Here is a 15,682-nt window from a genome sequence, read left to right as displayed (position 1 = left end):
CTGCTCCCTGGACCTCTTCTCACGCAGGGCTCTTCATGCATCCTCTGCACCAAAGCCAAGTGGGCAGAGGGGATGCTTCTGTGGGTATGGGACTCTTCAGAGGTTGTGTCTTGGCAGACAAAAGTTAGGCAAGGGAACATTTTATTGATGGCTTGATTTGTCTTGTGTTCCTATTAATGCATTTTAAAAAGGGCCCTTGATGAGCTGAGGCATCCCTTGTCATGTTCCACGTGAAGTGACTGGAGAAAATGTCACAGCCAAGACTTTGGTGGGAAATTGCAGCATGTCAGTGCTGAAGGGTTAGTGTGGTGATGAGGTACCAGCCTACTGCAATCACAGTAATTGAAAAAACATCTCAAATAAGTGGTGTGGAAGGAAGCCTCTTCCAGCGTTGCTCAACTCATGAATGGTGCATCAGGACCATGGGTTTGGGAAGAAAAGCACCTTCATTAGCAGTGTTCCTGAGTCACTTGTTTAATTGTGGGCTTTTGGAGGTTGCAGAGGCATAGAAATAGGGAGGGAATGTTTATTGTAGTTGAAAGAGGAAGAAAATATTCTCTTATAGGGAGAGAGTGAAAGAAAACCCTTAAATACCTGTATTGTCTGCAAAAAAGGCAATGTGTTTATTCAGTGTTCCTAGAAACAATTTTTGTAGCATCTCAATATACCAGCTTATTTTGGTGATTTTTTTTTTTAATGGCATTAAATGGCAGAAAAGAAAAAGCAAATCAAACAGTGCTTTTTATTTGCCTAAGTGGAAATTCACTAATATTCAGTGATGGAAGCTTCCTCATGGAAAATGGCATTTTAGAACTTCCATAAGAAACAGAGGCTTGGAAACCCAGCCATGAATTTTCCATTCAGGGAGTTTGACTTGGCACAGAAAGACATCATGCAGGCTGCAGCTGGCACCAGACACAGTTAAAAAGATCTGAGGCTATTAGTGCCTAAACAGCCACTAGAAATTATATTACATGATGGAGACTGGCTAATATAATTGAGCCAGCTAGTTATTGTGTGCATAATTTAATTATTTGACAAATTGCTTAGAAACACGGTGGTTTTGTTCCACACTTGTGGTGCACTCACATTATTACAAGGCACAGAGCAGAGGAATTGCTGATGGGTCCACAGTCATCTGGGCAGCCACATTTTTTTTTTTAAGATTTGCAAACTTGGGCAGGTTCAGTGGGGTAGTGGTGGTGGGATGGTGTATGCAGAGATGTGTAGAGCCAGTGGGGACAGGGCTGGGAGAGCAGACTGGCTCAGGGATAGCAGGTGATGTCTAAAGAGGAAACATTTGGGGCTTTAGGGTAGCTGGAGAAACGACCCTTTCTTTCCTCTGTGAGTCTTTTGGGCTTTGGTTTTGTGGACTGAAAGGAATCCATGATATAGTGAAGCAGCTGTGAGATGATTTTGGACCCCAAGATTGTACACCATCCTCATGTATGGTGTTCAGTGTTCTTAAGAGAACTGGGGGCAAGTAGGTTTATGGTTATGAATTCTGAAATAAAAGAAAAAAACCCCAAACCATCAAGCTTCATGTAGGAAGCCATGCATCACAAAGGAGTATTTTCCCATAGCTCTGCAGGTTCAAATAAGTGATTAAGGACATTTCCTTCTTACATCTCCTAAGAGATGCTATGTAAGAGTCTGGACACTATCTGGAATAAGGCTGTGCTGTAATAATAATGGACAAATCCTACATCTTCTTGAACAGCAAATCTGAAGACCCAGTTGTGTAAATTTTTTTTTTTTTTCAGTTAGCGTTTCAAAATTTCAGAGGCTAAGCTGTTGCTGTAAAATCAGCAAAATCAGCAACTTAGTACAAAAAAGATTTTTAAAAATCAGAACTGAAATACCATTTTTAAGAAGAGCAGCCTAATCATTTTTGCCTGCAGAGCAGATCAAGCTGGGCAAAGCACCACACCATTTATTTGGCTGAGCCTAAACAGTGGAGCAGCTCTTCTTGGGGGGCATTTATCCCCCTGGTTGATTCATCTGAAAGACCTGTCAGCCTGTGGCTCTCTCCCTGTCTACATGTCTGGGTTTTCTTACATTAGCAACCTGGGTTTAAATACTGGAGTGGTTTCATCCTGGCATAGAGGTGGGAGGCAGGAGAGCCAGCTGGATCCAGGAGCTGAGATTGCTCCCAGGTCCCTCACTTCAGCTGTAGCTTTCCTGTCAAGGCCTGACATTGTCAATCTTACATCTCATTATCAGCTGGAAGTAGTTATGGGATGAAGGGAAAATGAAAAATTACCCTCCTGAATTTTTTACTGTCAAGCAGAAATCTTTGTAATGAGATCATGAATCTATGAATTTATGCTGAGTGGCCCTTACAGCAGCTGAAACCTTTCTACAGAGCATTAGGACCTCTGGGATTGCCTCTGTAGCAAATGGGTTGATGATTTTGTGATTACTTTTTGTCTTGCATCTATGTTTTCAAAGCTGTTGATGGATTGATAGGTTTCCAGGTGTAACTATGGAAAGAGCCTTGTTGCCTATCCAAGCACAGCTCTTATGCCCTTCTATGAAAATAATCTTGACAGAATTTCTGCCAGTTTTGTTTATAACAAATTTTGCTTCATTCAGACTCTTTCTTCTTGTACAGTGGGAAAATTAAAAGCAAGAGTATTTATTCAACTGAGTTGCCTGTTAAAGGTCACAAAATTTCCTAATACTTGGCAACACCAAAGGTATTTTGGAGAACCAGACGTGGCATCAGTGGGAGCATCCTTTTCTGATAAAACTGAATGTGAAGAGGCTGAGACTGCAGTGCAGGAACAGGAAGAAGTATCAGGCTTCTGAGGTCCCTTATTCCCATTACAGCTGCTTAGACTCAGAAAACTGCAGAATTTTGTAGGGATTTTTCCATGGTAAATGATCTTCATCTGGGAAGTAAACTCTTCTCCCTCACAATGGGACAAAACTGAGGGCATTAACTCTTCTCCAAGTGCTGCTTGTCTGGCTGCTTTTTCTATAGACAGCAATGCTTTTTGCTGGCTGTGGCATCTTCTTGGCTGTAGTGCTATTTTGAGTGTATCTAAGGATGTATATTGTGTGCTCTCAGCAGTGGGAAAGGTGTCCAGGGTCAAGCATTTATTTTCCTGGATTAGAAAAAAATAATCATGCTTGGTATCTAAGAAGTGCCACCCACACTGATGAAAGTGCCTGCTTGCCAGCCTTTCACAAGAGCTGCATGAGCACAGAAGAGAGATTCTGTGCAGTTTTCTTCAGGCAGATTGATAGAGATCAAATCATCCCTGTGCACCCAGAGAATTGTTCCACGTAGGAGGCAAATGGAGGTTGGTGCCAATCACCTGGGCACCTGGGGCTTCTTCACTCTCACAAACAGCAGTTGGTTCTCCCTGAGTTCCTCCACAGCTGGACCCAATGCAGCTGTTTTCTCCCCAATGAAAGGGCAGCACCATTATTTTCCACATTAATTTTAGGCAGCAGATGATAAGGCTGCAGCCAGAGTATGTGCAGTGATGGGACTGAGCTCTGGGAGTGGAGCACAAGGATTCCAGTGCTGTACCAGACGAGCTGAAAGTCATTGAAATGACCCAGAGACAGATGTGTCAGAGCAATGTGTGTATGAAAACAAAAAAATGGACAGTTTCTTACTCCTCTGAGCACAGAGAAGGTGACTACTGATTTTAGTGTTCTGTGGGAAACTAAAGGACATTTAGACACTTGACTGCTTTTGTGGATCTGAACGACTGATTCATGCCATCAAATATGAGAACTCAGTGGGGCTGAAGGGGTTGTGCCTTTTGTTCTGTTGAGCCACACTTCAAGCCATGCAAACACTCTCTGTATGAATGTCTGATCTCTTTGGAATCTTACTCAGCTCCTTCTGCTGACCTTATTGCACAGAGTCAGTTTGTTAGATTAATTGTGATGAATTTCATAGAATAATTGTGTTTTGGGTTAGAAAAAACCCACCCTTCTTCAAAAGGTGTAGTTTCACAGTATAGTGAAGTGGGATGGTTCCTTCTGTGTTTCACTGCTTGGAAGTGAATGCCTATATTATTTTTCTCTCCCTATCCAATTTTTTTAGCCCTTTTTATGCTGAGTCCTCACCGTGTGTGACACCATCAGCAGAGCCTGTGAACAAAACATAAAGGTGGAGTTACAATCCCTGACATCAGGGCTGTGATGATAAATTATGTTCTTCCAGCTGCTAATGCAAGTAATGTGTGGCATCAGAAGAAACAAAACCACACCCCCCAACTCACCAGCACAGGTTGGATGCTGAATACTAATAGAGATCTGACTGCATGCAGTCCCAACTGGGAAAAAAAAATAAATTGTCAAATCACTTCAAACAGTGCATAAATTTGAGGGAGCTGCCATCTGCTGACACCCTTCCCCCACCTACAGTGCCTGAAAATCTATCCTTACAGATGCCTCTCTGTGGAGTAGTATTCCTATCAACATCCATCTGGGATCTTCCTTTCTCTGCTTGCTTTTTTTCCTCAGGTATTTCCAGGGAGCTCAGGTTTCCCGTGACTCCAGGGCACCTCAGTGCCTCACTGCTGTGGGATGGGCAGTACCAGCCCAGCAGTCAGCTGCAGGCTCTGTAGCTCCTCAGGTTTTCAGTAGAGCTGTCAGAGCTCTGAGGGTATTTCAGAGGGACCAGCAGCTCCCAGTTCTTGTCGACTTCCATGGGGGTTGAAGGGTGCACACCCTTGCTAAAAAGTAAAAGCATAAACCAAAAAAACTAAAGGCATAAACCAAAAAAATTTTTCAATAACGAAAACAATAAGGAATAAAAACGTAGAAGCCTCGCAATGAAAAGGCTATTAAAAAAATGCCCTGCTGTTTGGATGTGCCATTGGTCTCTGGTTTGTGTTTAAATATGGCTTTTCATGTATCTAGAGAGGGAAAATTTTTTCCATTTTGATGGAAAAAAAAAAAAAGGTATCATGGGCAGCTGTTGAGGTCAAAGAGAGTAGGAGGAATACTTTGATGGACAGCATGAAAGCCAAGTTAACTGGAACTCCATTGTAGTTGAATGTCATCTCATTGCAACAGAACCCAGAGACAACTTATGTCCTGTTGCTTGATGAGGATATAACTATTTTTTTATCCATGATGCAACCTGTACTTCAGCTATGGGAAAGGTGGAGAGGAATCAAGCCAAGGGCACCGTTGTTGATGGGGAGCAGGTATTTTTCATGGATACTAAGGGCCTGTTTCCATGTTTTGTGAAAGATAGGGAGTTTTTTGGTGTGGTGACAGTGTTTGCTGTTCTAGCAGACACTCCCCTCTTCAGGGAGTTTTTGGGAGCCGTGTAATACTTTGGGGAAGGGTTGGGAAGTCTCCTGCTTAACCTTCTAATCTCCTCCTGAACCACTGGAGCAGTCACATGTGACAGGTTCGTGCCTGCAGCACTTCCAGGTTTTATCTGCTCACTAAATTTTATTTCCCCTATGTGAGTGTTTATATTGCTTAGAAACTGCCAAGGTTAATCATAAAAAAAAAAATTAAAAAAGGATAGAGGTTTATTAGATATTGCAGCTCTGTGATTCTTGTGTTTGAATATTAATGAGGCTTTATATGCTTTGGAATAGCTAGAGAGGTGGATCTTACCCCTGGCGTGGCAGAATATCCAGGGGTGGGTTTTTCTTCCCTTTCCTCTTGAGTTTTAATATCTCATGTGACATTTCATCCCAGAGCAATTTTACACCATGTGTCATCCTGTGTAATATTCTGTCACGCTATAATTTTGCAAGTACATGAAGCTGTAGGAGGAAGTGAGAATGGGCTCAATTATACCCATGAGGGGAGAGCTCAGCAAAGGGATGAGGGACCTGCTCCTGGGAGGTAATGAATTGGGTGTCAGCACTTTGCTGGAGCAGAGCAACAGAGCAGAGGGGAATTTATTATTTTTAGGGCCTCAGTGTGCAGACAAGAGGATAGGAGCCAGTCAAATCAGATTACTAATGGCCATTCCCATAGGCTGTGCATGTACGTGGGATTTAACAAAAGAAGGGACATTCATTCTCACTCCAGAGTCTGGTTCTTTCTTTTTCTGAAGACTAAAGGAAGAGCTTGGCCATTTTAATTGGCTCAGAGTGAGGATTCTTCAAAGCATCTTTGGTGGCAACTGTTGGGGAATGCAGACACAGAATCTTTCTGAGTGAGTGGAAATCCCAACATCCAAGGATATTTGTCTTTGACAGCATCTTCTCTGGGTGCAGTCAGCCAGGATGGATCCCTCTGGGATGGAGGAAACGGGGTAGAAAGGAACCAGGTAGACATTAAGGCAGGAGGAACAGCAGCACAGGGTGTGTGGCTGATACTGCTGTGGGTGATGGAGATTGTATTTACTAAAGAAAGCCAGGATGAGCAATTTCTTATTTCTCAGGGGCAAGAGGCATTTTCTCACTGAGTTACACTCATTCCCAGGTCACACTCAGTGTCATTTCATTGAACATTGTCTCTTAATTTCCCCTAAGCACAAATTTGTTCCTTCAGCTTACCCCAGGTAAGATTTTTTTTCCATTATATATTGTATTTAGGACAGAGCTGGAGAGATTGAGCTTTTCTTATTTTCTGAATTTCTAGCCAGGGCTGCCTTCTAATCATTGGCATTGGTAGAGCAAGATGTACATCTTTAGTGCCTTCAAACTAACCTCAAAGGGGACTTGTGTCCCTGTCATTTTTGTATTACTACATAAATTGTCACTGGAAGGACAGTGTGAGGCTTGGTGTGCTCCCCTTTGAAATGGGAAAGGGTTGATGAACTTGTGTTCTACAGGTGGAAATTGCCTTCCACACTGAGCTGCCAGAGCTGGGTTTTGATGGGTCTTTTTTTAGAGGAGTCCTTTTCCCCAAGTCTTCTGTTGGATAAAGTAGAGTATTGACATACTTAATCCAGGAAGCCTGTTCTTTTTTATTATAGTTTGTCAAAGTCCCTTTTTCTTCTCTTAATTTTTTCAGACATAATCTATTTTATTTTTTGAGGTAGAAATTATGGCCAATTCCATTTCTCTCTCTCTTGAATCCAACTGAGGCTTCTTTCTCTTCAGTACTATGAAAAGGGATCTGTTTTTCCCATGGGCTACCACAGAGCTGCTCTGAAATATTTCTATTTAAACTTCCAGACAAGTGTCCTGAGATGGAGCAGAGGTTGAGCCCATATTCTTTGGTCAGTGGTGTGGTTCATACAACTGCACTCCTTTTCCACCAGCTACCTTTCCAGCACACCAGGGCTCTCTTACACATGTTCTCTGATGAGATCCAGCAGCAAGTGCTTCTCCCTCTGCAGCTGCCTTTTGCTTAATTGACCCATTTTGCAGCAGATTAGGCCCCAAGGAGAAGGTTTCTATGAGCAATTATTCTAAAAGGCAGGGCAGGACTTCAGTGAGCTGTTTATCATTGGAAAAGCCTGTGAGCCCCAATCTTCTTACCTTTTTACACTTCCCTCTAAAATATTCTGACTTTAAAAATAACTTATGAATCTGTCCTGCTGGATAGAGTCTCCACATGTCTCTCCTGAGTTTTGAACTGGATGTGTTGGGTCAGATTTAACACCATACATGCAGATTTACCTTTGCTGCTTCTTTTTCTTAAAATAGTCACCAAAATTGTAGCTCTGAATCTTCCAGCATTTCAGGTGGCTTTGTCAGGGCTGCTTTAGCTTCTCTGAGTAACATTCCCAATGTGCTGTGTGCAATGCAGGAATACATCTCACACCAGGCAATGCTTCTTTCTGCAGGACTGATGAGGGTGAGAAGCCGTTTCATAGAATCATAGAATCATAGAATTAGTTGGGTTGGAAGGGACCTCAGAGATCATCAAGTCCAACCCTTGACCCACCGGTGCAGTTGCTAGACCATGGCACTGAGTGCCACATCCAGTCTCTTTTTAAATGTCTCCAGGGATGGAGAATCCACCACCTCACCGGGCAGTCCATTCCAATGTCTGATCACCCTCTCCGTAAAAAAATTCTTTCTGATATCCAGCCTAAATCTCCCCTGGCACAACTTAAGACTGTGTCCTCCTGTTTTGTTGAAAGTTGTCTGGGAAAAGAGACCAACTCCCACCTGGCTCCAACCTCCTTTCAAGGAGTTGTAGAGAGTGATGAGGTCTCCCCTGAGCCTCCTCTTCTTCAGGCTGAACAGCCCCAGCTCTCTCAGCCTCTCTTCATAGGGCCTGTGCTCGAGTCCCTTCACCAGCCTGGTTGCCCTCCTTTGGACCTGCTCCAGGACCTCGATATCCTTCCTGAACTGAGGGGCCCAGAACTGGACACAGTACTCGAGGTGTGGCCTCACCAGGGCTGAGTACAGGGCTGAGTACAGTTTCCTGCACTGCGAGCAATTACAGCTGCCCCTTGCAGTCTGTGCAGGGTTTGCATGTCATGTCTCAGAATTAAAAGTGCTATGATGACTGAAGGGGAGAGAATTGGAGCAAAATTAAGTGTGAACCAACATTAAGTAATTAGTATATCTTTATTGGCATAATATTACAAAAAATTCATAGTATTATAATATGTTTACAAATTCTGCTACATGGCAAGCTTGTTTTTTATTAGCTGCTGTTCCTGACAAACCTGTCCACTATACTGTAGGAATTGTCTCTGTATTTCCCCGCTGTCTGCCATCACCAGTCTATTAGTCAAGAAGCATTTTCTGCCCACACCTACTGTTAAATTTCCTTGAACTCCTTGAACATAAGAAAATAAAGACTTTGACTGTAGCAACAAAAGGGTGGCTGAACCCTGAATGACTAGATGGAGCTGACAAATTTGTGGATTTTTGTGCAGAGCAGTAAATGACAATTGCAGCCCTGAGAGGGGGACAGGGGCATGATTTGGAGGATGAGCACATGTATGGGATGGTGGTAAGATGACTGCAGGCAGGGGCAGTAGCTGGGGTCAGGCACCCAGTTCCTGCCAAGTTCCACCATTGTGGTTCTCTCAGTGGGTGGCTTTTGATGTGACCAGAAAAAAAATTACAGCCTTGGGCTCAGCTTCTGGTGCCATGATGAGAAAGTGGGATTCAGAAGCAAAGAGCATGAGATTGTGTGTAGGAAAAAGCCTCATTGATCCCTGTCCCTCCAGTAAACCCATGCCTGACCTCAGCATTTTGCTGTAAGAGCTTCCTCAGTGTGAGCTCTCACACAGCAGCATTGGAGCCCATTCCCCAGGCAGGCAAACCCTGTGCTGAGGATGTTGCTGGTGCTCAGCTCCAGCAAACCAGAGCAGGTTGTGGAGCTGCCACTGCTCACAGCCTGAGCTGCTGGCCATGCAGCAGCTTTAAATGTTCCCCTCCCTCATCATCTCTGTGAGTTCATTTGATTAGGAACTCAGGTTTGCATGGTAACAGTGGAGCTCCAGGGATTATGATATTTTTTTCATGCCAATCCAGGTGAGTGTGAGACAGCAGGATGGGTTGCTGTAATTTAGGCAGGAGAAGCCCAGAGACATTTATGCTGCATTTGTGGAATTATCAGCAGGCACCAGGAAAGCTTTGGAGAAGAGGAGAACAAGGGTGTGTTTGGGACCCTTGCTGAGTCCTTGGGGAGAAGACAGCTCAGATAAATTCAAGGGTCAGGGCCTCAGTCCAGACATCTGCATGGGACCAGGAAACTTGCTGTTGAATGAGATAATTAAGAGCAACTTGGAAGGGCTGGATAGAAGGGAGCTAAGGCAAAGAAACAGAATGGTGCTTGGGAGCAAGGAGAAGGGGAATAATTGGGCCCAAAAGAAGGTATGTGACTCCAGTACCAGCATCTGCTCTTGGACATGCTGCAAGATGCTTGCCTTTGCCAGTAGTTGGGATATTATCCTTTCACACCTCTGCTAAATAGAGAAGGATTCCCTCTCTCCTTCCCCCCCTCCTGTCAGGTACTCAGGCACAACTGATCCTCACACTGCCCAGAAGGCACAAAGCAATGGGTGCTATGAAGGCTTCATCCTTCCTTCCTGCTCACCTGCCTCTGCTGTCAGGAACGCAGGATCTCACCATGGCTGTGAGGCAGTTTATCTGCTCAGTTTAGTCCCAAAAGTGAATTCTTGCTTCTGGTGGATACTGCTGGGCCAGTAGCTTCCGAGAACACCAAATGTAAACCCCATACATCTGCAGGGGGTTAAACAGGAGTCTGCACTCCTGAAGGTCTGTGAGGGGATGGAAATGATGTGAAAATTCAAGGCTATTGGATCCAGCATTCATTCAATTACCATGCTTAGTTAAGTACTGCACAGTGGAGTGAAGACTGCAGTCTGTGAGGATGGCTATTACTGTAAGTCATTTCATTATGAGGTTGCTCCTATGCCATTTTAACATATGTAGAGTAACATTATCCCTCTTTTGTAGGTCACTATTCTCATAAGCCTGGCTCTTGCATTCCTTGCCTGCATAGTGTTCCTTGTGGTATACAAAGCCTTCACTTACGACCACAGTTGCCCAGATGGATTTGTTTATAAGGTAAGAAACTTCAGACAGATGAATTGCCTGAGATAATGATAGACTCTAATTGACTACATCGTTACAGTCTAGTCTGATTTTTTTGACCAGGCCAAAGACAACATTTGGCAAGAACGTGTTGAAATGGGAAAAGCGTTATGGGAAATGTGGACTTGCATCTGCTTCCATCAGCTACTGTTACACTGTAATTGTTGGGATTAGCATTTGGTCAATACTACAGACAGATGTTCAGGAACAATCCCTCATATTTGTGAATGGATTGATTGCAGCTGGAATCCTGCATTTGCTTCCCACACGTTCAAGTGACTGAGGTTTAGTAGCATGCATTCTAATGCAAAGCAAATTCCTGGAGTGCTGGCACAGCTGTCCTTTATAAAATAAATCAGAACTTGCCTATGTAGATCACTTTTATGTGCTTTTGAGCCTTCATCAGGAACAAAACCAGGTAAATTAATTGCCAAAACCCTGCTGCCCAGTGGTTTTATACTGAATATTTACAGAGAACTATTTGCCTGGTGTGCTGAGATTTTTTATTAAAAAAAAAGGTTTGCAAAATCATTCACTGACTCCATACTGTGAATTAACTTGAGTCTTGACACACTGGGGATAGTCTATGGAGTCTGAAAAACAGAATAAGCATGTTGGTGCATTGGTCGTTATGAATTATTTGCTTTGGTGGTAACATAAAAATGAAGTTAGGATGGAGTAAAGCAAATTGTTTTATCTGTGCAGCTCTTAGCACAGAGGAGAGGCTCTGGCAGGGGCTGCCCAGTTGGCCCACACTTCCACCACCCCCAACCAAGGTGGTCGTCCTGCAGGTCAGAGATAACTCAGTGCAACAGAGCAGCACATAAGCAGCTTACTCTGCCTCTGCCTGTCCTCTGCTTGTCTGAGGATTAATTCTGGACTCCATTCTACAGAGCTTTCAGTCCAGCACGTGATAAGAGCTGCTCAGCCAGCCTTGCTAGGACTCCAGCAAGGGGCCTTGGTCTCTGTACATGGCAGTAATGTACCAAACCAGTCAGACCTGCATTTTACAGTCCCCGTTTCCCATCCGCAGATTAAATCAGCCTGCAATCAGGGTTGCCAATAGCAACAGGTTTTGAAGGCTGCTGCCTGGCTCTAAACTTCGTGAATTCCCCTGGCACTGGAAGCCTCTCAGGGCTGCACAGGGCTGCAGCAGGTCCGAGCCAGGCATCACCCATGCAAAGAGCTGAGATTTTGGAAGCCAGAGCCTAAGGCTGATGGGACCACCCTTTACTCCTCTTGCTTTCTCCCCTTTTTCCAGCACAAGCGCTGCATCCCAGCCTCACTGGATGCTTACTACTCTGCACAGGATTCCAGCTCCCGGGGCAGGTTCTACACTGTCATCAGCCACTACAGCATGGCCAAGCAGAGCAGCTCCCGGGCCGTATCGCCCTGGCTGTCCTCAGGGTCGGTCAACCACGAAGCCAAGGCTGCCAAGACAGAAGGTCATTAAAGTTAATGAGGGGTGATGTGGAAAGTGGGAGGGGGAGGGGACAACACCGTGGCTATACTGCATTGCTCTAGCTGAGGGTGCTGGGCTAACAGCACGACAGGAATAAATAAAAACCCGAGTGCAGGAGTCATCTTAATGGATATTTCTTTTCGTGCATTGTTCTCGTTGATTTGTAACTGAGTCAAGCTCTTGTACAAAGGCATGTTTGATGTTGACTGTACCTTACGATGTAAAAATATTTTTAAATCATTGCTTAACTATTTGTTAGAAAAAGAAATTAAAAAACAAAAAAAGCAAATGAGGTAAATGGCCAGAGAGGATAAAAGCAGCAAAGAGAATCCTGCAAAGTTTTATCATTGCTGGAAAGCAGTGACAAAGGGTTTACGTGCAGTGAAAGAACAGCTGAAATCCTTCCAAAAGAAAAGGTAGAGAGAACCTGTTACAAAGACATTGTGATGTGGTTTGGCTTGCCAAAGGAGGGATATTTTGCTGTCAAATTGAATCTAGCATCAGTGTTCAATTGCTGAAATACAAGCATCTTCTCTTTCCTCAAACATACACACGTGCAAACACTCCTCTGCACAGTGGCCTAATTAAATCCAGAAATATCCAGGCATTTGTAAAGAGCTGCCACTGTGCTGGAGATCTTGGCTGAAATCCTGAGATCTAGGACTGAAATCCTGGTTGCTATTTGGGTATGGGGCAGGATGGAAACAAACAGAGGCTGCTATGTTGAAACTGTGAATATCCTTCTGAGCACAGGACTAGGAATCAGGAGATCAGGCCTTTTATTTTTTCTGCTGCTGGCACAGATTTTCTGCATGGCCTTAACAAGTTGCATGAGGCTTCATCCTTTGAGACCTCCCTCAAAAGGGTGACCAAGAGACAAAGAAATACCATTATAAATTGAGAAGCCTCTCAAAAGTTGTGATAATACAGAAAGTGTTAAGGCTCAAACTTTCCAGCCCTTAATTTTCCCTCACAGGGATGCTCCTGTTTCATTCCTTCAACTTCAGATACTTCATTATTTAATGTCATTCCAGGTAATTAGAGAGGGATGGCTGTAGCATGCTCTCAGAGTACAAGGGTCCCACCAAGTCTCTGCTTGCAAACACATACCAGACCCCAAGCTTAATTCAGTCCTGGCCAATGTAAAACATCCTCTCCCCAGAAATGACAAGTGCAACTAGTGCAGCCTGGTGGGATTTAAAAAAAGAAAAGGATTCTCTCTTTTTTTTTTTTTGAGTTGGAAGCTGTTGCCACAAAGTAGTTTTGCTCCTGGGTAGTGCAGACAGTGAGAGACTGAGCAGCAGGAGCAGAGCGCACAGGGAGGGCAAGGTTCACATTTGACTGAGGCTGCTTTTTTCAGTTTGTGGTTAGACTGGGATGGAAATTAGGAACTGGCTCTTTCTTCCCTGCATTGGGCAGTTTTGTCCTCCATTTCGCATACATAGATACTAGAGGGTGTAAATGAGGGCAGAACTCCTCAGTCCTAACAGGCATCATGATAAATAACTGTATAGTGTAGCTAAAAATGTAGTGCCAAATGCCATTGTCTGATTTCCAATCCTACCTTCCCAATTCCACCTGTAAATTCATTTCTCACTCAAAATGTACAAACCACCCCCTCCACCAACAATCCAAACTCCAGCAAACCACTGGACAGTTTATAATTTTGTGGTGTATTTTTTGTCAGTAGCTAGCAGAGACTGAAGTATTTTTTGGTGTAATTCTTGAACTTTTCTGACGGGATTAAAATAAAGCTAGATGTGACTGAGTGTCTCTGTGCCTCTGCTAGGTTTCTTTTTTTGCTTCTTATGCTGTGGGCTGGGAGGTGGTGATAGCAATGTGGGTATTTCTGGTGTGACCATGGGTGACTGCATCTTTCCATAGGACTCAAGGTGACTCTTGCTTTCAGGAGGCATTTTCAGAGCTTGTTATTTGGCCCTTTAATCACTGGGCTTTTATTCACTACGTGCCTGCCCATTTTTCAGTTGCAAATAGAATAATAGTAATTAAACCAAATGTATCTTCAAAGCAATTGGAGATACTTTCTATTGGTGATTCTTGACTTTATGGAGGGGCCTCCCTTCCTTTCCAATTTTAAAGTCAACAAATGGTAGAAACTTTGGCTGTCAGCAATATCTCCTTTCCCACCTGCTCCTGATGTTCATGTGTGCAGGAGCAGCTCCCTAGGAAGGGCTATCAGATAAAAAGTGCTGCAGGAAAACACAGCCAACAAACCAAGAACCACAGCTTAACTTTGAAAAATGTTAGCTCTTTATCCAAACTCTGCAGCTTGGTTTCTAATGAAACCACAGCTATATTCATCTCACATTGTTCAGAAAGCAGATTGTATTTCCTCAAATCCTTCAACTCTTTGAAATGGAGTGATACCCTAGCATTAAATTGACTTATTCCCAAAGGCTAAAGAACATTTTATAAAAACCTTTGGATGGCTTTCCTTCAAAAAAAAAAAAAAATTATATTCAGAGTTGTGAAATTGAGCAACCATCCATAGGAGAGAAACCACTCTGGTGTTAGAGGTCACCACCAAGTACTTGTGAAATGTATTAAAAAAGAATTCATCACACTTTGCAGAATTGAGTCACAGCATAATTTGACCATGGTATTTCTATTGCCTCTCTCCCAGTAATAGTCTAACCAGATGTTTAATCTAAAAAACCCAGGAAACAGATCATTTGAATTAAAAGATTCTGTCTGTTATTAGGTAAGTGAGCCAGGGGAGTGAACCATTCCTGTTTAATAAAGGAAACATCAAAATCCTTATGGAGCAGAATGGGGAAAAAAAGACCCAAGGAAGACTCATGGGACAGCAAAAGAAACCAAACAACCCACCTTCAGCTGCAAGTTCCATTACGGTGAATATTATGGCTTTGTACAAGCTGCAGTAGAGATTCTGTGATCAGTCACGTATTGTAATCACCATAAGACACAGAGATACAGAGAAAAAACCCCTGAAATAGTAGTACATCTTATTTCAGTCTTTAAAAGCCTCCTTCAAGGTCAATCATCTGGTTTCAATGCTGATTAAAGTAGCACATTAGTGATAGTACAGTCTAATCCTGGCTGTCATCTCTGTGAAGTCTAAAGCTCCTGACTGGCCCTGCAGAGCAGTGTTTTTGTCAGCCGGAGCCTGGGCTGGGGCTCAGGTTGAGCTCTGAATGGTACTGATGAACCTTCCTTGTGCTTCTCCCAACATTTCTGTAATGCCCAAGTCAAGTCAGCCCCAAACTCTTCATCTGTGACTTGCCTGGGTATGGGCTGAGTCCCTTCAAGTGAACTTTTGTGTTATACCAGATTGCTGGGGTGGGCTCAGATTTTCAATTCTCCACCAATACATGATTTTGGACCACAGGAAATGGAAAAGCTGATTTATTTTCTGAGACAGTCATGCAGGAGATGGGTACCTGGACTGTTCGTTTGTCCTATCTGGAGAGTTAGGAAGAGATGGAAAAGAAGTGTCAGTACCTGGATGAACTTGTCTTTCAGGGACAAGGCAAGCAGGCAGCAATCCCATGGAATGACTGGCAGCACAAGTTGGAAAAAAAGTAAGTTTACTACAGGTGTGGTGATGCTGTGATGGGAGCTAAGCTGCTCCCAGCCTTAGCTCAGGAGGGGAATGAAGAAATTGTGGCTGTTGCAACCTGAGAAGGATTGAGAGCAAGGGAAAAAGAGCTTGCTACCAGCCAAGGCATGGAACCAAGCATTGCTTTTCTTTGCTAACCCACTGACCCCA

The 15,682-nt window shown here is 43.6% G+C and overlaps 1 protein-coding gene across 2 annotated transcripts in view; it reads left to right on the top strand.

Moving 5' to 3' along the window:
* The window catches only part of NSG2 (neuronal vesicle trafficking associated 2), a 39,863-nt gene extending 26,163 nt beyond the window's left edge, over positions 1–13,700 (top strand). For both annotated transcript variants that reach the window (XM_071758853.1, XM_071758852.1), the window contains exons 4-5: positions 10,332–10,442; positions 11,731–13,700. In XM_071758853.1, the coding sequence (XP_071614954.1) occupies positions 10,332–10,442; positions 11,731–11,922 (303 nt within the window). In that variant the 3' untranslated portion in view covers positions 11,923–13,700. The remainder of the gene's footprint in view (positions 1–10,331; positions 10,443–11,730) is intronic.
* Positions 13,701–15,682: the final 1,982 nt, after the last annotated feature.

Source organism: Heliangelus exortis, chromosome 15 (genome assembly GCF_036169615.1).
Source record: "Heliangelus exortis chromosome 15, bHelExo1.hap1, whole genome shotgun sequence".
NCBI lineage: Eukaryota > Metazoa > Chordata > Aves > Apodiformes > Trochilidae > Heliangelus > Heliangelus exortis.
The sequence above is the reverse complement of the archived record's forward strand: the minus strand, read 5'-3'. Positions and strand labels throughout refer to the sequence as shown.